At 41.2% G+C, this 22,220-nt stretch overlaps 1 protein-coding gene across 3 annotated transcripts in view; it reads right to left on the bottom strand.

Annotated features, from left to right (window-relative positions):
- Positions 1-22,220, bottom strand: part of HMCN1 (hemicentin 1) — a 378,235-nt gene that overhangs the window by 60,599 nt on the left and 295,416 nt on the right. For all 3 annotated transcript variants that reach the window (XR_009449952.1, XM_059675580.1, XM_059675579.1), the window contains exons 65-77: positions 21,293-21,417; positions 20,941-21,124; positions 20,224-20,321; positions 18,962-19,240; positions 13,831-14,027; positions 10,108-10,189; positions 8,653-8,789; positions 7,312-7,453; positions 5,931-6,075; positions 5,420-5,547; positions 4,675-4,831; positions 1,865-1,986; positions 1,500-1,664 (exon numbers count right to left, since the gene is read on the bottom strand). Coding sequence is in view for 2 of the 3 variants with exons in the window: in XM_059675580.1 (XP_059531563.1) it covers positions 1,500-1,664; positions 1,865-1,986; positions 4,675-4,831; positions 5,420-5,547; positions 5,931-6,075; positions 7,312-7,453; positions 8,653-8,789; positions 10,108-10,189; positions 13,831-14,027; positions 18,962-19,240; positions 20,224-20,321; positions 20,941-21,124; positions 21,293-21,417 (1,961 nt within the window). In the remaining variant the exon portion in view is untranslated. The remainder of the gene's footprint in view (positions 1-1,499; positions 1,665-1,864; positions 1,987-4,674; positions 4,832-5,419; positions 5,548-5,930; positions 6,076-7,311; positions 7,454-8,652; positions 8,790-10,107; positions 10,190-13,830; positions 14,028-18,961; positions 19,241-20,223; positions 20,322-20,940; positions 21,125-21,292; positions 21,418-22,220) is intronic.

Raw genomic sequence — 22,220 nt, forward strand, 5'->3', positions numbered from 1 at the left:
TTCTCATCCCCATAGCACAGTGGTGCTTGGCTTATCTTCATACTTGTACCCCCTGAAGTGCCCAGCAAACTACATTTAAAATCATCATTAACAGCTTTATACAGGCAACCTTTACATATCATAAAATTCACCCATTTAGATGTACAATTCACAAATTTTAGTATATTTACTGTAATCGAATTTTAGAATATTTCCATTTTCCTAAAAAGAAATCTCATCCAATTTATAGTCACTCCTACTCCCAACCCAGCCCTAGGCGACCACTACTCTACTTTCTGTCTATATATTTGCCTTTTTGGAACATTTCATACAGATGGACTCATACAGAAGTCTTTTGTGTCTGACATCTTTCACTGTGAGCACAGTTTTTGAGTTTCACCTGTTGTAGCATGTGTCAATCTTTTTGTTCCATTTTATTACTAAATAGAATTCCATTGCATGGATTTATACACATTTACCAGGTGGTGGACAAATGAATTGTTTCTACTTTTGGCTATTATGAATTATACTGGATGAACATTTGCAAACAAGTATTTGTGTGGACACATGTTTTCATTTCTGAGTAGATACCTAAGAATGGAGTTGCTGAGTCATGTGGTAACTCTGTTTAACATTATAAGGAAGTTCCAAACTTTTTTTTTTAGCACGATACTTTGTGCTGATGGATAATTAATGCATATTTTATGATGTTAATTGTTATGAACCTCTACGGGTTTCTGAGACAGCAAAATACTTTGCTTTGAAAGCCAAGTTCCACCCCAAGAATAAACCTTCCATTATTTCCCTTCTAGTGAAGAAATAAACAAATTCTTTCAGAATAATATGCACACAATCCTAAAGCCCCTGGATGTTAGTTGTTGCTTTATTTTATCCCCAGTGCACCTTCCCGATGCAGGATGAGCTTTTCAGAAACACCAAAGTGAACCACCAATACTTGCATATAAGTGAATTATTTTTCTCTCTCTTCAATACTATAGGTTTTTAATACTTAACTTTTATAAATATTGGCTACCACCCTCAAAAATTATCCATTACAGCAATTATCATCCAGCCTTACCTGCTAAATTATAAATTGAAAGCAATAACCCCATATTGGCTTTATCATCCAAAACTACATGGTGTATGTAGTTTATTTTAGGCACTACATGTACTTTAAATAAATAGACATTCTATTTGGCCAATGAAAGAAATGCGGTTCACTCAAAGTCAACCAGTGAATTTGTTCAACCTTAGGTTTAGTGAATATGCCCACAAAATCCCAGTGATGATGCTTATTATACTCAGATCAGTCTTAGATATTGTTCTTTTGTTTTTATACTTTTTCTCTCTTCCTTTCCCTAGGGCCCCTTCAAGCTCGCACTGAATTATTTTCCAGCTGCCTAACTCCAGAAATGTAGATGTAATTTGTTCTTTTATTTTGGTGCAAAAAAAGCCAGGTGAGGCCATCCATTCGTAATGACTGCAATCAACAACTGTGCAATCACGGAACTCGATCTTACCTGAGGACTGAATTCTGTAGCCATCTCCCCTGGGAAGCACTCTTATACCATTTTTCATCCAGTGAACTGAGGGAAATGGAACTCCTGACGCAGCACAGGTAATGATTGCTGGGGTGTGTCTGGTTACCAGGAGGTCTGTAGGCTCATCAGCTATGGAAGGTGGAACTAAAACAACAATAATAACACACAAAAAAGGAAACGCCATGTTTCCAACGCTTATAGATTTCCAAAGTGTTATCAAACATTTTTTCTCTTTCTACACTGAAAGGAAATGTTAAGCGAGAGGAAAAGGAAGCCCCCTTGTGAGGCTGGAAGGATGAATGATGTCAGCATAACTTTCACTCCACACAGTAAGCCAGCTCTACCTTGGACAGTGAGATCGACGGCTCTCTTGTCCTCTCCAGCATCGTTTGTCACAGTGCACTCGTAGGTGGCAGTGTCATCCACGGAAGGGGAAATAATTACTAGTGAACCTGAAGAAAGGAGCCTAGAAGAAAGATTTTAAAGCAGTGAGATTCTATGTATCAGTTCACATAAATGTTTCCTGTTGGTTCAACATGGTGCCGTGTTATGAACTGAGGGAAATGGAACTTTTCTCATGGTAAAATGAGCATCATTTCTCTGGATACTTTAGGTATCAGACTTGAAGTTCCTATGGCAGTTGGTTAATAGGGTCTCAACCTTGACATCTATAGGAAGCGGTGGGTAGAAGGATTGTCTGAAGGGGGAGTCTTGCTTCTATCATAATCAGCCATGCCCTTCTAAGTGACTATAGTGCAAAGAGCAGGCTGATGAGAACCACTGTTTACTGAGCACTGAATACATTCCTGGCACCTTCTCAAATGCTTCACATCAATTATCTCTAAATCTCACCAATAACTTTGCAGGCTAGTATTTGGTTATTTCCACTGATAGATGGGAAATTACTAGTCTGTCTTGTACCTTTCCCTATTTCACATGTCTCCTTACCTGTGTTGGATACCTTGGAGATGCATAGTACATATTGAAAGGTGCACCGCCCGCCTCTCCCGGCGGTGCGGGGGGGGGGGGGGGGGGGGCAGTGTGGCCCGCCGGGCTCTGGAATCCCTCCGTGCCTGCCGTAGGGCCTGGCCTCCCCGGAGCGGGTCCGAGTGTCCGGACCGGCTGCATGGTGGCCAGCGGCGGGCCGAGAGGTGGGGCCGGGCGGTGACCGACCACGGGGAGGTCGTGGGAGTAGAAGGCCTCACCACCTGGCTCTTTCCTCCATTCCCCTGTGGTCGGCTCCCAGCTTGCCCGTGCTGGGGCCGGGGGTCTGTGCGGCCCTCGGGGCCCGTTGGGGGGGGGGGGCCTGCGTGGCCGGCCACCAGGCCCCATGAGGGGGGGGCATTGGCTCCCCGGCCCATGGCGGGAGCCCGGCGCGGGCTGCCACCCGCCCGCTGCCCCCCGGACTGGGCCCACGCGGGCCACGTGGACCCCCGGCCCCAATGCAGCAGCGGCGGCAGTGGAGTGGGACGCGTGCCCTAGCCCGGGAAGGCCACCATGCTGCAGTGCACCGGCCCCGTGGGCCGGGCCTGCTCTGAGTGGATGCCGCTCTTCCAGAGCTGGGCCACTCCACCGGCCGCACCCCGCGTGCTGGGCCTGTGCCGCCCAGACGCACCGCTGCGGGAGTCTCGGTCCGCCCACAGGCCGGCTGCAGGTGCTGTGCGGGAGGGCCATCCTGCCTTGCGGCGTGTTCGGGCGGCAGCAGCGGGAGCCGGGCGAGGACTGCGTCCTCCATCTTGCCTTGGGTCCTCCATTTTGGGACAGAGCCATGTGCTTCTTCACCAGGGGAAGCCGCTGCTAGCCACACCCAGGATTTCTCTGGACTAACCAATAATAATCAAGGGAAGTGCACGCCATCACTATGACCACATCCTGTACCGACTAGCGCCTGGCCAATCGGCGGGGCCCACAGTCCCCTCTCCTGCCCTCACTCCACCCCCCTATAAAGCCCCCTGTCCCATCAGGCCTCGGTCTCTCGGCCACTGGACTTTCCGCTGTGTCGGTGGGTCTGGTGAACAGGGAACGCAACCCGGCTTGCATTAAAGACTCTTTGCTTTTGCATCGGACTGACTGGCTCCCTGGGGGTCTTGGGAACTTTGAAATCTGGGCACAACACATATATCAATGTCTTCTCCTTCCAACCCATTTGAAGTTAAAGTGTTTAGGAGGCTTAGTAAATATGCATACATTATTTAAAGTAAACTAAATAAGAATATCTTTTTTTTTTTTTTTACTTCAAACTGTGCACTGGCAGTATAGAAACAATTGGACTGATTGGGAACATATTTAACATGTTTTTTAATTCAAGGGCATTGTACATTTTTCAGATAGTGTGTACCCTCAAGTCACTAAAGCCCAATGTCAAAAGAGTCAAAGGCTGAGAAAGAGAGGGGAGGGGCAGCAGTTTAAGGGAAACACTCCTAGCCTCATATTTCTTGATGCATTAGAATTGATTTTTGTCAAAGATCTTTCCAAAGAGAACTTTTTTTTAAGGTACTATTGCATATCCTTTGATAACTATTAACTTAATTGTTAACTTAATTGATGCTCATCTAAAGCATCAGAAATTCATAGTGACTTAAATGTTAAACTTTAAAAATAACATACTGCCATATTACCCAGAAATAAACCTAGGAAAAATGGGTTTTCTGGGTAATAAACCCAGAAAAATGTAAAGAGAGAGAGAGAAAAAAAGGAGAAAACGCTGTTTTTCCTTCCAAACATGCTGCCAAATACCAAGTTGTGTTTCAAGGTATAAAATTTGAGCTTTATTGGACAAGTAAAACTTGAATTGTTTTTACAGAATAATTTTTCTTTTGTACTAAATCATGCGATCATCCTTTGTCTTCATGAAATGCCCAAAGGTGCTAAATAAACAAAAAAAAACTACAAAAAAAACCCCCAGCAGAACAGAAATCTAATCCTGTAGACCTCACTAACAGACTTCGGATAGAAAGGTTGCATGAATGATTCAGAAAAGGATTTTGGGTTGGAAGACTAATCTCATATATAAAAAAGAAATACTTTCCACACACTAGCTAATTCTTCATACTTTAAGTTATTTGTTGTCTTCATAGCTAGATATAAATCTTAATTATCTTTTAAATATTTTTCTAAGTAGAAGGTGGGATTTTTCAATGAAACTACTTCTTACCTGTAGGAATTCTGGTTTTGATCCACATTGAGAAGGTGCCCATTTTTTCTCCAGCTGATGGATGGTTTTGGTATGCCAGTAGCCTCGCAAGCCAGAGTCGTTTGAACATTCACAGTTACAGTGATGTTTGTAGGGCCCAGAGCAACAGACGGAGGAACTAAAACAGTCACCAAATAAGAGGGAAACACTCAGCAAATACTATGCTGTCAGAAGTATTTCTCCCCAAGCAAAATTAGTCATTAGTCATTAGTCATTTTGTGCCTCATAGTTACAAAAACAATACCACTGTGTGCATTTAAATAGTGTTGTGATGGCACCATTCATAATGAGGAGAAAACATGGGTCTTGCCTGTTCATAATATAGTGTAATACATGTAAATAGCCTTGGATAGCAAAGTCTTTTTAAAAATATGTATATTTCACTTTTTTCTTTTTCTTTTTTTTGTTAATTCTCACCCAAGGATATATTTTTTCCAGTGGTTTTAGACATGAGTGGAAGGGAGAGGGAGAGACAGAGAGAGAAACATCTATGTGAGAGAGACACATTGGGGCCAGGGATTGAAACCTGCACCTGAGCTACATGCCTTTGACTGGAATTGAATCTGGGACCCTTCAGTTTGCAGGCTAATGCTCTAACCACTGAGAAACCGGCTAGGGCTATGAAGGTCTTTAAGACCTTACCGGTTTAGGGTATCAAAGAACATGTGACCCAAGGACTAGATGTTATTCATAGAAATGTACTTACCATGGACTTGTAAGTCTATCCGCCTGCGGTCGGTCCCAGCAACATTGGTAGCCATACACAAATATCGCCCAGCATCGCTGACATGTGCTGCCTGGATGTGAAGGAATCCATTTTCCAAGATGGAATATCTACAAGAAGGATCACAATGAAGTCCCTCGAATCAGCCTTTTCTGATGACTCACATTTTGACTGAGAGCACTTTTCAAGACTTAGTTCACTCCATCTCCGGTCTTTTTCCTGCTTCAGAAATTGCCAACATGCTGGTGGAAACAAGGGATATTCTACAAAGGTGCCCAGCAGATGGGATTGTGATCTTGGAAGGGTGGTCATTGTTATGTTTTGGATGTAAGTCTTAGGAATTATGCTTTTAAAATACTATAGTTTGATTCTCATATTAAGATGAAGAGACCCATTCTAATATACCAAGTTCAAAATAATGCATTGGACAAAAGATTGAAGGATTTGTATTTCAGTTCCTACAGTAGTTCTCACCCCTTTCCAGAGCTGTTACCTTGCGTGATTCCCAGAGAGAACAGCCCCGTCCTTTCTCCACGTTATCCTCGGGGTTGGCACACCTTCAGCCAAGCATTCCAACACGGCTGACTTGTTTAGGTGAATGACGAGACTCTGGGGGCCATTCTTTATGTTTGGAGGAACTGCACGAGAGATGCATATGGAAGACTTCATTTGTGTTAATAACGCAGCCTGAACTAAGACTTTGAAGCCATAATACAAGGTGAGCTTTGAGTCACATCTGTAACTCTGCCCACAGCTCATTCGGGTTAGTCTAAATAGAACCGGGGTTTTACTCCTAAAATATTATTCAAGATATGTGTGTTTAAAAATCAAGTGTAGATGGGGGAGGGGGTGTTAAATCCCTTATATGGTGTGTGAAATCTGGCTTTCTAGAAGAGAGGCTTACATAAAAGTCAGCTTTAGTCTGATGCAAATTAAAGATGATATTTCTTATTTTTCTTTGGCCAAATAATGGTCAGAGAATGTTAACACTGGCACCACTTCACGTTAAATGAAGAACAGAAAGTGGGCTGTTTTAACAAAAAGCACATCTGTGATTAATCATGCAAGTCTCAGAGCATGCATTTTATTAATCATCCAATGCATATGGGAATGGGGAACCTGAATTTTAATTTTAGTAGTAGAGATGTTAGTTGTGTGGGTCACCTAATATCCTGCAAAGTTTCATACATTAAAAATCCAAAGGGACTGTTCTGGTGGGAAGTCTGTATTATCTTCCTCAAGCTCGGCAAAGTTTAGTGTTTAGATTTTTTGTTCGATAAAATTGAAATTCAATGGCGGTTTCTGTCTAGTACATGTGCACTGAAACACCAACATCAATAAAGGTGAACTAATCTGGCCAGCATGGCTCAGTGGTTGAGTGGCCCCTATGGACCAGGAGGTCAGGGTTCAATTCCCAGTCAGGGCACATGCTGGGTTGTGGGGGTGTGCAAAAGGCAGCCGATCAATGATTCTCTCTCATCATTGATGTTTCTATCTCTCTCTCCTTCTTCCTTCCTCCCTGAAATCAATAAAAAAATATTTTAAAAAAGGCGAACTAAATAATGGGCCACTTGTCATTTGGAAATTTAGTGTATTAACCTCCTGAATGGCTCTGATCTGAATGACATGAAACATTAGGATATGCTGATGACAACTGGGCACATATTATCCTCTAAACTAGAGTAATATGTCTTTAATTAATTTTTGTGAAATTGAGTTAGTCCAAATATGGCCACAATACAAATACTACATGTTGTCTTTTTCTAAAGAAATAGGAACCATGAGAATTAATATACTCATTAAAAAGATTATTACCTACTCAAATGTCCTTCGCTAAATTTTTAAATTGTGAACCAATGATTAATTTTTCTTACCATTGACAGTGAGAATAAAGTCTCTTGTAGTCTTTCCTGCGATGTTGCTGGCAGCGCAGGTGTAATTGGCTGTATCACCTGGGTCCGCATTGTTCACTTGCAAGTATCTCCCCCCAGATAGGATTCGGACTCGAGGTGTTGCCTGGATTCAGCAAGTAAAATAATATCATTAAAATGTCAGGACAAGGAAGTGAAATGTTACTTTATAACATCAACAGTCACTGTAGTAAACTGTAGAGCGCCTATTTACCAGTACACGTTGTCTGCTCCCCCCACCATTACCCTGTATCAAAACTCAGGAGGACCCTGGCCAGTGTTTGTTAGTGGTTAGAGCTTTGGCCCAGACATACCTGGGTTGCCGTTCCATCCCAAGTGCGGAGGCAACCAATCGATGTGTCTCTCTCATATCTGTTTCTCTCTCTCTCTCTCTCTCTCTCTCTCTCTCTCTCTCTCTCTTTTTTTTCTCTCGCTCTCTCTCTTTCCCTCCCTCTCATTCTCTCTCCCTCCCTACCACCCTTCCACTCACTCTAACATATCAATGGAAAAAGTATCCTCAGGTGAGGATTAACAAAAAACAAAACAAAAAACCCATGAGAAGAGCATATATGCATAACCCATGAACACAGACAACAGTGCTGTGAAGGCCTGGGGGCAGTGGGAGCAGGGTGGAGGGAGTCAGTGGGGAAAAAATGGACATCTGTAATACTTTCAACAATAAAGATAGATTTAAAAAAACGTACACCCAGGAGAACCATGTCTATGAGTGCGGTTAAGGCAGATATAACACATGTCCCCAGTTCTCCTGGACACAGTGATCCACTCAAGGATGGGCAGGCCACTCTAGCTGAGAATGGGAAGCTTTAGCGAGCCAGTAACTTGGTTCTTCAAGGATTCCAGTCCCAGACTCCTGGTGTTGCACAGGTTCTTGGGGTTACTCGTGAGGTCCAAGTTTGGACCAGGGGATTTAGTAACAGGGTTGCTGTAGAGACGTGGCATGACAGGTCAGTTCTTTTGAGACTCTGAAGGCTTCTTCTCGCTCAAGGTCAGAAACAACTGAGTGTTTCAAATCCCACGTGAACCCATGGGCTCCAGGAGATACATGCTTGGGCCACTTTATGGCAGGTCTGGGATCACAATACCTATCTTCTGACCCATAACTAATTACTAACTACCCAGGTTAAAGTTGAGAAAAAAAGAAGGCGGATCCAGGGACCCTGTGCCCACCCCTGCAATGTTGAAAAACTAGTAGCCTGATGTTTGGTTTTGTCTACCTAGCCAAGACCCCACAACTGATTTTTTTTTCTCTCTCAAAATGAATCCTTGGAAGTTACCAAGACTTACCTGTAACCGTTCTCCATTTTTAAGCCAAGTGATTACAGGTGGGGGCACTGCATCCGATTTGCATTCCAGCGTCACTTGTCTGTTCCGTAACACAGTGAAATCCTGGGACCCATCAGTTCCGGCAATATTAGGGGGTACTGCGCGTGAGAAAAATACACCACAGGCTTTCAATAAATGAGATGTAAAACGCTCTGAATTATAATATGTAATCAACAAATATTGCTTCTGCTGTGTGAAATAAAAGGCATTAATAAAACATTCAGTTTATGGTACAAATGATTACAAACAGTGGCATGTGTTTTTACTTACTTAATACTTTTACATACAGTAAGGAATGAAATTCTTCCAAGCCACATGACTAACATAATCACATTAACATCACGATTTAACAAGTAAAGAAACTCTGGCACAAAGAAGGGATTCCATGTGCAGGATACACTTGGTAATGATTTTCCCTGAACATCAGATTTTAAAACCACTAAATTAGGGTTTGTCTATAAAAATATACAGAAATGTATATATTTTTCTTAATATGCAGAAATGTATCTTTTTAATGTAACATATTATAACACACACTTTACATGTCAATAGTGGCAGGTTGAATTGGTGTGTACGGCAGGTGGCTGGAGGAGGACACTCCTGTATTACACCAGCCCTACCGTTTGCACTGCCTCGTCACTTAGGTATTTTATGAGAATCAGATAAAAATGTGCTTAGTTTTTTAAAAAGCTCCTTTTCATGAAGAGCAATTCCTATTTCTATGCCAGAGTGTAACTGGTCCAACTTTTTAGAACATAATTTGGCCTTATATGTGTGTGTGTGTGTGTGTGTGTGTGTGTGTGTGTGTGTGTAAACAAGCAAGATATTTACAGGAATTCATCAAAATAAGATAATTAAGAAATAGGTCAACATGTATATGCAAGGATGTTTATAACAGTGTTGCTTATACTGGTTTAAATATAAAAACAACCTAAATATCCAAAAATAAGTAATGGGTTAAATAAATGATGGCATATACGTTAAATAGAATACTGTGCAATTACCAAAAGGTCATTTTATAAAGATATATTTTTTGACATGAAAACATATTCACCATTCCATTAAGTGAGATTGAGAAACAGGTTAACTATTATATGCTCTCTGACCAGATTTCTGTGACAAAATATTAATATGCAAAATGGTCTTATCTTTGTGTGGTAAGATTATGAATTAAACAATTTTTCTTTTTATCATAATTTATATTCTGATTTTAAATATGAATTATTTGTGCAGGATCAAAAGAAGTAACAAAACCCAATGAACTATTCCTTAAAAGCATTTGATCAGTAAAATATAAGCATCAGATTTGAAAAATACATATTTCCTAATACATAATCATATCTCATGGTCCACTGTGGAGTTGCCTCATGTTCCATAAAATACGGCTTCTAACTAGGTATTAGGGTAGAAATTTACCGTGCACTCTCACTAAATATTCTTTATCATCATCTCCTGCAGGGCTGGAGGCCAGACATGTATATCTTCCTGTATCTTCAACCTACAAAAATCCAGGCATGTAAATTACACAATGTTACCACGTTGGTTTTGATGATGAGAATAAATATTCACTAGAATGAATTTGAAAATCTCACACCAAGCAAGATTTTATTAAGATGGCGCAATCGCCGAAACCGGTTTGGCTCAGTGGATAGAGCGTCGGCCTGCGGACTGAAAGGTCCCAGGTTCGATTCCGTTCAAGGGCATGTACCTGGGTTGCGCGCATATCCCCAGTAGGAGATGTGCAGGAGGCAGCTGATCGATGTTTCTCTCTCATCGATGTTTCTAACTCTTTATCTCTCTCCCTTCCTCTCTGTAAAAAATCAATAAATTATATTAAAAAAAAAAGATGGCGCAATAATATTAATAAACTGTTTTAACATTTGTGATTAGCGTTCATTTATCACGCATTGCTTGGCATCTCTATTCTATATAATTCCAGGTTTTAACAGGGTTTCAGCACTTTAATCTCAGAATAATTGCATGTTAGGTATATTTCATGATCTCAGGAAAGGCAGATATGTACATGACAGACTGGATACTCAAAGTTTATTAAGGAAACAAGTATTTATGAGTTTGAATTTCACCCTAAACTCCAAATAGGGTCTTCCTGAAGAAAATAAAAATTAAGTAAATAAATGAATAAAAATATCAGGTTACATAAATAAAGCACATGAATGCCACATGTTGAATATACCTTTGAGGAAACAATAGGGCTATATTATGTAATTTGGCTGCAAATAGTGTTGACTGACAGCTAAATCTATTATTTTCTCACTAAAACCAGAAACATTTCTTTAAAAAAACCTCAAGCATAGTTTCCACTGGAAGTGTTAGTCTTCATTCATATGTTTGACTTTTTTTTTTGTAGAAATGGCCCATGTTTAGGTGAGTATAAAGTATACTCTGGAAAGTAGATGATCTTACTACTGTGAAAAATCTATTTTGGAAAAGTAGGAAAATCTTGTTTTCATTTCTTTTACTACTTGAACATTCCTAGTATATTGGAAATTTTAAAATTCTTACATTCAAAACTGACTTTATAGGTTATGGAAAAACTTTTTTGGTAGGCTGCAAAAACTCCTTTGAAAACATTTAAGACCAGTATGTTAAGACTAGTATTTTTGGAAAAATACTTAAACACAACTTTAGAAGAATGCCACTCACCAGTTCATTCAATTAAGAATTTAAAATGCTGTGCTACTGCCTAGAGCAGTGGTTCTCAAACTTGGCTGCACATTAGAATCACCCGGGAATCCTTTTAAAATCCTGATTTCTGGGCCTCATCCTCTGGAAATTCTGTTTCTTTGTTACTAATGTTGTGGCCCCACCCCATCACGAAGAAACAGAATTTCCGGAGGACGAGGCCCAGAAATCAGGATTTTAAAAAGATCCCCAGGTGATTCTAATGTGCAGCCAAGGCTGAGAACCACTGGCCTAGAGAATAATTTCTGAATTTCTCATCATATTTTCAAAACCTCTAAAAGTCAACTCTTCTCAACCAACTCATTTTATTCCCAAGTAATACTGTCCCTGCACTTGTCCTGACTTAGCCAGACTTGAACCATCATTCACGATTACTCTTAAATCTTGCCTCCTCCAAGAAATATTTCCTGACGACTTCGGCCCTTCAGGATATCAACGGTCATTATTTGTAGCTACATTTTCTAGGATGCGTTCTGTTAATAGGGTGTTTGAAAATTATAGCTGATCAGTTTTTTTAGAGGAAGATTTTGCAGAGTTGTTGACAAGTGCTATGGCTCACAGAGGAGGAAAGGCACAGTCCATAGGTGTCCAAGTCTACTTGGTCATACAATTCTTCCCTCTTGGGAATAAATCACAGATGAATGTCTGACAAAAGACGTCTTAGGAAACTCTTGACTCTACCACACATTTTGGAATTTGCACAACATCCATTATGTGCCAGGCAATCTGTATGTTATAGATATGTACATGAAAAGACAAAAGTAAAACATGATTTAGTAAGTGCTTTAGGTGAGATGTGTATAAAATGTTACGGAAACAGAGGCGTGGAGGAACCAAGAGCAGTCACTTCTATGTTTTTAATGGTTTTCTTATTTCTTTTCCTAATTTTATCATATGTGTAGCTTTATTTCTCTCTTAGACAACTGAAAGCTCACTGAAGGCTGAGAAATGTCTTATGGGTTATGCTGGTATTCTCCACAATGGCCAGAACATGTGGGTCACCATTTAACACTCTATGCACCTCTGTCTTGTTTGGTTATAACCCAACTTTTCATTCTTGCATTTAAGTCCTACTGCAATGTGGCCTTAATCTCCCTCTTAAGCTTTATCTATTTATTCCCTTACATTATGATTCTTTTATAAATGTATGATTGATAATCCACATACGTTCCTGTCTTCATGCTATTCTTTATGTTACAAAATTCTTTTACTTCCTTTTTGACCCATTGAAATTATAGCATTCAAGTGGTTTGCTGGTTGGACCTGGGTTTTCCCTGGGTTACTGCAATGTCTGATGGAGAGAAGAGGGGAATGGAAGGCGTGTTCTCCTTGGTGTTAGAAATGAGAAGTGTGCCGAGCTCCATCACTGAGTAACAATAAGTTGCCGAGTGGCAGGCAAGTACGTAATCTCTCTGGATCTGTTTGTGGGTTTATCGGATGGGGATAAAGACATGGCCTCACAGAGTTGTCATGAGGGTCACCATTATGATAGACCCATAGCTGAACACAGGACCAGCAAAATTTATAATCCCCAGCTCTCTTTTTCCAGCTCCCTTTTCTTCCTTCCTCTTTTCTCAGTGAAAATGCAAACAAAATATGATTAAATAATTTGCTATTCTATTTTAAAAGGAATGACGATTATAACAACAATAATAGCAGCAGCTAATTCTATCTAACTCTGTTTTAGAATCACTACATGCCTGTGGCATCAGTCTAAGCACGTATGTTAGATTATCTCTAAATCCCCAAGTGTATGAGTTAGGTATTATTATCATTTTCCCCCTCAGTTCACAGATGAGAACACTGGGCCACAGGTGGGCAATATTTGTAATATAAGGCTTGTCTTTATTAGAACAGAAGACACTAAGATATCCCAGACATATTCCCCTTAAATAGACTCACATTTCTGATTAATTTCCTTAAACACAAGGAAATAACAGTCAATTTTACTGAATTGTTCAATCATTTTTAAAAAAATGGTGTCTCTTTAGATTTTCGGTTATGGTAGTTCATTTTGAAGATCAAAAGTGCTCTTTGAGGCTTCAGATATATGTATGTTGAATTGCGTTTTGGCAGTTCCATAAAGGGCTGCATGGTACAAGTTAACAGCTTCCGAAAATCTTTGATCAGTTATAACACTGAAAATTTATAAAAGTTAACGTGCAGATATCTTGCTTCCTTCTGAAAATCGATGATTTTACTACCGTGAAAAATATATTTTTGGAAAGCAGGAAAATCTTTGACACTTCTTTCTAGTCAGGTTACCTTGTAAGTGTCTACCCAGTCGTGCATATTGTAGGACCAATCTATCGTTGCTAAAGTTACGGAGAGCTGTGATATGTTCCGATTCAAAGATAAAATTTTCCCAACATTTCTCAGATATCAGCAAGGGAGAAGCTGAACCAAGGATAACATAATTGTATGAGCTGAACTTACCTGACTACTAGATATTCGAAGAACCTCTCCTCCTCCAAGAGTTTGTACCTGATCTGTCTGGGGAAGGGGCCGTCCATCTTTCATCCAGGAGATTTTAGGAGTTGGGATTCCAGAAGCAATGCAGGTAAGTTCAAGTGGATTATTAACAATCACTGATATCTCTGTGGGTTCTTCAGATCCATTGATATGAGGTGGTTCTATTTAAAGGAAATTAGAAACAAAATAAACTTGCTGTTTCATAAAGTACTGCTGGTTAGAAAATCTTTAAAAGAAAACTTGACTCAAATTTATGGTTCAGCCCAGCCGGCATGGCTCGGTGGTTGAGTGTCGACCTATGAAACAGGAGGTCACGGGTTCCACTCCCAGTCAGGGCACACGCCCAGGTTGCGGGCTTGATCCCCACCCAGTGTGAGGTGTGCAGGAGGCAGCCGATCAATGATTCTCTCTCATCATTGATGTTTCTATCTCCCTCTCCCTCTCCCTGCCTCTCTGAAATCAATCAACACTAATAAAAGAGAAAAATGGTAATTGGCGTACGAGCTACCCTTTTCATTGGCTAATCAGGGCTATATGCAAATTAACTGCCAACTAAGATTGGCAGTTAACTGCCAACAAGATGGTGGTTAATTTGCATATGTAGGCACAATGCAGGGAGGCGAAAGGGAAAGCAGGAAGAAGCCCCCTGCCACTGACAGTGATCAGAAACCCAGGGGGGAGCTAAGAGCTGGGGGGCAGGGCAAAGGCGGCCCTGGGGCCGCCTTTGCCCTGCCCCCCAGCCATAATCGGAGAATCAGGCGCCTTTTCCGCCCTGGCCAGTGATAGCAGGAAGTAGGGGTGGAGCCAGCGATGGGAGCTGGGCACGGTCGAAGCTGGCAGTCCCAGGAGCTAGGGGTCCCTTGCCTGGGCCTAAAGCGGAGCCCACGATCGCGGGGCCGCTGCAGCTGCGGGTCCCCGCTGCCCGGGCCGGACGCCTCGGCCAGAGGCCTCAGGCCTGGTCAAGGGGCCGATCCGGTGATTGGTGATCGGAGGGTGATGAGGGTCAACTCCTCTGGCCGAGGCATCAGGCCTGGGTGGGGGGCGGAGCCGGGGATTGGGGGGATATGATGGTCCCCTTACCCAGGCCTGAAGCCTGGGTCAGAGGCATCAGGCTTGGGCGGGGGGTGGAGCAAGCGATCAGAGGGAAATGGGGGTCCCCTGCCCAGGCATGATTCCTGGGCCAGAGGCCTCAGACCTGGGCGGGGGCCAGAGCCAGTGATCGGGGGAAGATGGGGGTCCCCTGTCCAAGCCTGACACCTCTGGCGGAGGCATCAGGCCTGGGCAAGGGGCCGATCAGAAGATCGGAGGGTGATGGGGGTCTACGCCTCTGGCCGAGGCATCCTGGGCAGGTGACACTCATTTCCCCCCATCACTGGTTCTGCCCCCAGCCCAGGCCTGATGCCTCTGGCCCAGGTGTCAGGCCTGGGCAAGGGGCCGATCCTGCAATTGGAGGGTGATGGGGGTCAACGCCTGAGGGCTCCCAGTATGTGAGAGGGGGCAGGCTGGGCTGAGGGACACTCCCCCCACCCCACCCCCGACACCCAGTGCACGAATTTCGTGCACCGGGCCCCTAGTAAAAATATAAAAGAAATTTATGGTTCATATGATACAATCTAATTAGAACAGGATACCAAAATAATTACTAGATGTTATTACCATTTTAAAAACGACAATGCTTTAAAAAGGATGGCTCATGGGTATAACACATCACAAAGTAACAAGCCATTACAAAGTAGCTACATCTCAGTAATGGGGGTTCAGATCATTAGAGCAGTCTGACTTAACTGTGAAGATCTGAAAAGAATAAAAAGTAAACCCATCTTTTTCAAAGAGCGGTACTTAAACACAGTAGTGTGTTTCTGCACCTTTCATAGAGCTGCTGCTTCTACAAAAGCAATAGGCAAATGCTATGGAATTTGCTATCAGCTCTTCAATGCAGAACTTTAAGAGGAAATGATCACTAAGCAGATGAAAAAATAGTTACATTTGGAGACTATTTCTGCATAAAACACATTTGTTATGTCTGGGCAGAAACTCTTTTTCGTTATTTATACTTCTAAATTATCCTTCTCAAGGGGATGTTAAGGAATCTAGACCCTTGAAAGGAACAACAAGGTTTTCAGTTCAACTGTTTCTAAGTTTAGGAATGCCTTTGAAACAGACCTCCCTTACAAAGATCATTCAAGTTTTCTACGAGCATTTCCAGCTTACTGTTTTGTAAGGCCGCCAAAATCGGTTGGACAGCTCCAAACATTAACTGTCTTCTTATTTTATTTTATTTTTTAAAATCAGGCACATAGTTTACAACAGAGGCTCACAGGAAAGGAGCTGGAGTCAAACTGCCCGAGTTTGAATCCTGGCTCCAAAAATTCGTAGGTTGGTAAATTTGAACACATCTCAAAATATAGATGGTACTATTATTTCACTATAGGATTGTTGTGAGGATTTAATGAGATCATCTAGGAACAATGTATATTTCTTTTGTGTTTCTGAATCTGTTTTATTTTATAATTAAGGTTTTAAAAAAGTTATTACTATTACAATGCCTGCTACAGCTGTTGGTATTATTATTAAAACGATGCCTCCTAAAAATTTCTACCCGTGGTCATCATTTTTCTTTCTGGAAAAAGAAGGATATATTAAATATGTCTTTGTTTATAGATTATAATTAAGAAATCAGACAAAATACATTTCCTTAAGTGTATTTTAAGTTGATTCACTATTTCTTGCTTAAAAGATTTGTGTCTCCATGTTGTTTACTGAGTTAAATAAAAGCTCTGTATTACAGCTCCCAAGGCTTTCATAATATGGCTTAATTTATCTTTATAATATTTTCTACTTTTAATATACTTGTCCTTCAACAAGTTCAGTGCTTTCTTGTTCTGTGACTTTTCTAATGCTATTCCTTCCAGTGAAACATTGTCCACTAATCCCATTTCCTAACTGAGCATATTCAAGGACAACCAAGGTCACATTAATGTCATTAAGTCCATTTGTAAAACTATATATCCTTCCTTGATTATCTCAACAAACTATGAAATTTCTATCCCTTCTCATTTCCATAGTGTGTTGTCTGTATCACTCAAAAGCATGTCCCTGATTCTTTTTCTGACTCTGGTCAATTCTTTATTCCTCTCACTTGCTGTGTATTTACTGTGTATCAGCCACTGTGGATAAAAAGATTAGTTAGGCCTGGCCTTTATCCTCAAAAGATTCTAGTCACTAGATTTAAAATCACAACAATAACAACATGTTCCCAAATGGCTCAATCCCTAGTCATCAGAGCCTACAGGTGCTAAGTGATTGTGAACTTCTGCACTCTGGGTCTTGTCCCGAAGTCTCGTATCAGGGCGGCCTAGGCATTGTCCACAGTCTCAGGAGTCCAGAACTTTATTTCCAACCTACATCTCTCATCTGAATTCCAGACCCAGAAATCTACTGATTTAGATAAACATCTCCAGTGGGACGTTTGAAAACGACTTCACTACAACCTGTTGCCTTGTTCCTCAAAACCTGGTCCTTTTCCAGCAGTCGCTGCATTTATGTGAGAGGTCCACCAATCATTCAGTCATGTGAGCCAGAATCTAGGAGTCCTCCTTGATCTCTTCTTCACCTGTGTTCAAATCCACACCTAAGTCCTAACACTGCTACCCGCAGTTCTTACCAGACTACATCTTCTTCTCACCGCCATCACTAATCTGAGCTAAAAAACACTTCCTTGGACCCATATCTCCTCCCTGCTGGCTGCAGGTGCCTACGCAATATCAATTATTTGTTTCTTTCGCGTTAACAGACCCTGATTTTGTTGGGGTTGTGCCTCTTCAGTAGAGAGCAGGTGGAGTAACATGTGACAATTCTGACCCATAGGTATTCCTGGGACTTCTAAGAAAGTCCCCAAACTCTTTGCCCTACGAATTTTTCCTGCTCTATTGCTGCATCCAGTGATTCTGGGGTGGGGTGAGCAAACAATGTGTGATCATGGAGCTATGATATGAAGGCCAGGAGAACTAGAAACACCTGAACTGGTGAACCAGTGCAACTACCGCCTACCGCCAGATACCTCGCTCAGCAAGAGAAACAGAAGTTCTTTGTTCCAGCTGCCATCTTTTTAGATGTTCTGTTTTTCCTAAACATAATGCGAATAATACACTGGTCTCCTGCTCTAAGTAGCTCTCCACTCTGCAGTAAGAGAGGCCTTTTCAAACTGCAACTCTACTCATGGTATTCCATTTAGTAGAACTTTTACTGGTTTTCCATTGTTCTAGGATAAAAACCAACATTTTTAATGTGGTCGACAAGCCTTCGTAGCCTGGACCCTGTCAAAACCCCTCAGCTTTGTTTTGTAGGATTTCCTCCCTTGCTTTCGGTATTTTCCCCAAAATGGACTTTCCAGAACCACTAATACACCACGATACCTCCCACCACATGGATGGAATTAAGATGAGAATAGCAGTTCCCCAAATTAGCACATTGACATTCACATTCTGAGGGTAACACTGATTCAAGTGTAGCATTTTTCAGGTTTTAAGGGAATTAGCTTTCAACAGATGCTGGAATGCAGAAACTTCTCTCTCCGCTGAAGCAGTTTTCAAATCTGTCCTCAGAAGATATAATTTTTATACACCCTTCAGCTGGGAAGGCTGTTTTTTGTAAATGACTCTAACAACGTCAGCGTTACTTTTCTCTTTCATTTTCTACATCCAGAAATGCACCATGATTCTATTTCTGAATTCCTAGAGGGTTTTTCCTTCTCTTTCCCCACTCACTGCCTCTTCCTGGGTCAGGGCCTGCATTTTCAGGCCTGTATGAGTACAACAGGCTCTTCTCTGAATTCTTCACCCTGTCATCAGAAGGAATTTCGGGAAGATGAAATCTACTTGTAACACATCCCTGTTTGAGCTTTTTTACTGCCTTTGTCAAGGGGTCAAATTCTCTAGAATGTTCCCAAAGCTCTTCACGGTTTGTATCTTTCCAGTCTTGTCTTTTGCTACGCCTCCTTTCTCACTCAGTTCAGTGAGTACAGATGGACAACTCAAGCTCTATCATTTTCAGGAGAAAGATGTAGGCAGCTCCTCCATATTGAATGTTTACATACCCAGCACCTTCAGGATAAAGTGTTTGCTGACTTCTCCAGCTTCGTTGGAGGCAATGCAGGTGTACCTTCCCGAATCTTCGGTCTCTGCTTGGATGAGTTGAAGGACCATTCCTTGAGTGCTTACTGTCAGATGGGCGTCAAGCCCCAGAGGCTGGCCATCCCTAAGCCACGACATTCGGGGAGTTGGGGTTCCATCTGTGAGGCATGTCATGGAGGTAGAACTGCCCTTGACAACTGTGATGTCCTCTGTTCCCATGGCGTTGTCGAGATTTGGTGGTACTACACATAAAAGAAAACGGGCACGTTTTATATATCTACTTTGAGATCAGTTTAGATTAAAAAGTTGAAGAGTTCAATTAGTTTCATAGTGGATTTAAAACAGCATGTAATGAGTTGATGACATCACCATAAAAACATGTGTCAGGTAGGCTAATCACTAATCTTCCAAAGTATTAGCAATGAAACCTCAGGAATGTTTTCTGTAGAACATACAATGTTCCAATGTGTTTAAATTTTGGCCATTGTTTTAACTGCTTAGGTTTGTCTCTTTAATTTGTTATAATACATATGATAAATTCCAGAAGTATATTATCAACTACTTTCAATAAATAAAATAATAGTATGTTCTAGAGTAAGTTTTATATAAGCCGACATCAGTCATTTATATTAAATAGTTACTTGACTATTCTGAGATGTCCTTAGGGATTGAGAAATCTAGACCAGAAAAACCTTCATATTTCAGAAATGAAATGTTGCGAGTTCTCTATACATACACACAAAGACATATGTAGGTTGTCCCAAAAATGTCTATACCCTGTATATATGAGAGCTCAATTGATGTTTCTTTTTTTCCAGATTGAACCCATTGGACTTAATAATTATTCAAAGTGTATACATTTTGGGGACACCCTGTTTATGCCCACATCAATTCACATTTTCGATACTCTAAATGGGCCACTAATAATATTAGAAAACAGTCTGAACTTTCTATTTGTATGAAAGGAATGGTCTTACGTCTGGATTGAAATGCTATTTTTAAAATTTTAGATCTGACTTAATGTAAAGTTCCAGGTTAGAAGAGCATTTTGGCAAACAGACAGTATGCTCTAACAAACATGAACCCCGTGGGAGAAAATGTGTTCTTCCCTAGTTGGCAAGATCCTATTTTGCCAAGCTTTTCTGATACGGCCATATCTAAATATAAAAGCATGTTGCTTAATACTAGGCCCATGGTAAAACACAGAGTCATTTCTGCGACATACCAAACACTTGAAGACTATAATGTTTGTTATCCACCCCAGCTCTGTTGGAGGCCACGCAAGTGTACACGGCAACATCGGACACCCGAGCTCTCACAATCCTGAAAAACAATTTGACCCAACAGTTCATAATTTGGTCCCATTCAACATACACAAGTAAAATACCTATGGTTTAAACATAGATATAGAAAGTGATTTATGTGGGGAAAGTTTAGGTATGAAGGTTATAACCATCCATCATAAACCACAGATGCCTCAAATGTAATTTATCCGACAAAGTTGGTTAGACACGGACAGTAAGCCACTGAAAATATAACACAGTTTGAGAGGTGAATAGTTTCCAAATATATTCTAATAGAGAATGATATTAATGTGAAAATTCACATGATTTAGTAGGCATCTTCCTATCATTTGCCTATAAATTTTAGCTAATAGTAGTTCTCAGAAATATATATGTAATACATACGTCCCTTTATAAAAGACCTATTTTATACAATTTACTAAAATACGAGCACTGAAATAAGAATAAAAAGCCATTGTAATTGAATATTTGTTATCCTCCCTCTTCTAAAAAGATACTGAAAAGGAAAACGAACCATAGTAAAAACTTAGAACAACAACAACAACATTCCTTAAACACGATTTAGATAAGTTAAAGTCTACAGTCACTGAGACTTTATCTGTCCAGCAAACAAGAAGTCACATGCGATGAAAGCTGACCTGATGACCTGCCCTCCTGACAGCAACCGGACGTGGGAGGACAGGGGCACGGGAAGTCCGTTCTTCAGCCAGTTTATCTGGGGCGGAGGCGTCCCTGCGGCTCGGCACTCAATGTTGATTGAAGTGTCCACCAAGGCCGTTAGTTTCTCTGCTTCCTCTTTATTACCCCGGATGGCGGGTGGGACTACGTTGCGCAGAAAACGAGAGCGGGAAGGGGGTGTGTGTGTTACTGGTTCAAACCATCTCACAAGGAGCCCGCAATGACGTCATATTGTCAAAAGAAAGGCCTTCGTATTGCACTGAGAGAGCCCCGACGTGGCACAGCCAATAGAGGGTGGAATTTCATGCTTACCGTAAACATTCAGGTTAAAAATTCGGTCTTCCTCTCCAGCAGGATTAGTGGCGACACACGTGTATTTCCCCATGTCGGACGGGAGAGCTCCGAGAATGATTAACGTGCTGCCGGTGGCAGTCACCCTATGGAAGGGTTTATAAGAGTACGGAGATGATTTGTATAGAGCGAAAATCTGGGAGACTTACCCCAGATCATGGTGCTCTTTTAAAAGACACAGACCTCAGAGGGAAGGCAGGCGAGGTTAGGTGAGGTGCTGGGTGTGGGTAAGAGATTAACCAAAGAACTTGTATGCATATAAGCATAACCAATGGACCCAGACAATGGGGGTTGGGGTGGTATAGGCCAGGGCTAGGGTGCGGGGGCAGGTTGGGAGACGACAATGGGGGGGAAAAGACATATGAAATACTTTCAACAATAAAGATTTAATAAAATTTAATTTAAAAAAACACACACCATAAAATACATCTTTCCCTTGGATTTAATGGTTCACATATTTTTCACTAACTACATGGAAGCCTGAAAAGTCAGAGCTAGTTAAACAGATGGAGATTTCAGGCAACCAACTAAAATTCTACAGTCAAGGGTCTCATACATCCACTGCCTCCTTATGGGAAAAAAGGAAACGAACAAAATTAGATTAGGAACTTGTCTATCCAAAAGACACTGTTTTTCTTTTCTTTCCCCCCTCATAGTTAGAACATTTTATCCTTGAGGTTTGAATTAAATAAAAATTATTAAAAATTCTGGTATGAAAATTAAAAAATGCTACAATGAGAAATTAAAGAATATATATTTTAAAAAATGTAGTTATAACCCTGGCCGGTAGCTCAGTGATTAGTGTTGGCCTGAACACCAAAGGGTCATGGGTTCGATTCCTGATATCTGGGTTGCAGGTTCTATCCCTAGCCATGGTCGGGATATGTGC

The sequence above is a fragment of the Myotis daubentonii genome, chromosome 18 (assembly GCF_963259705.1).
Source record: "Myotis daubentonii chromosome 18, mMyoDau2.1, whole genome shotgun sequence".
NCBI classification, from domain to species: Eukaryota; Metazoa; Chordata; class Mammalia; order Chiroptera; family Vespertilionidae; genus Myotis; species Myotis daubentonii.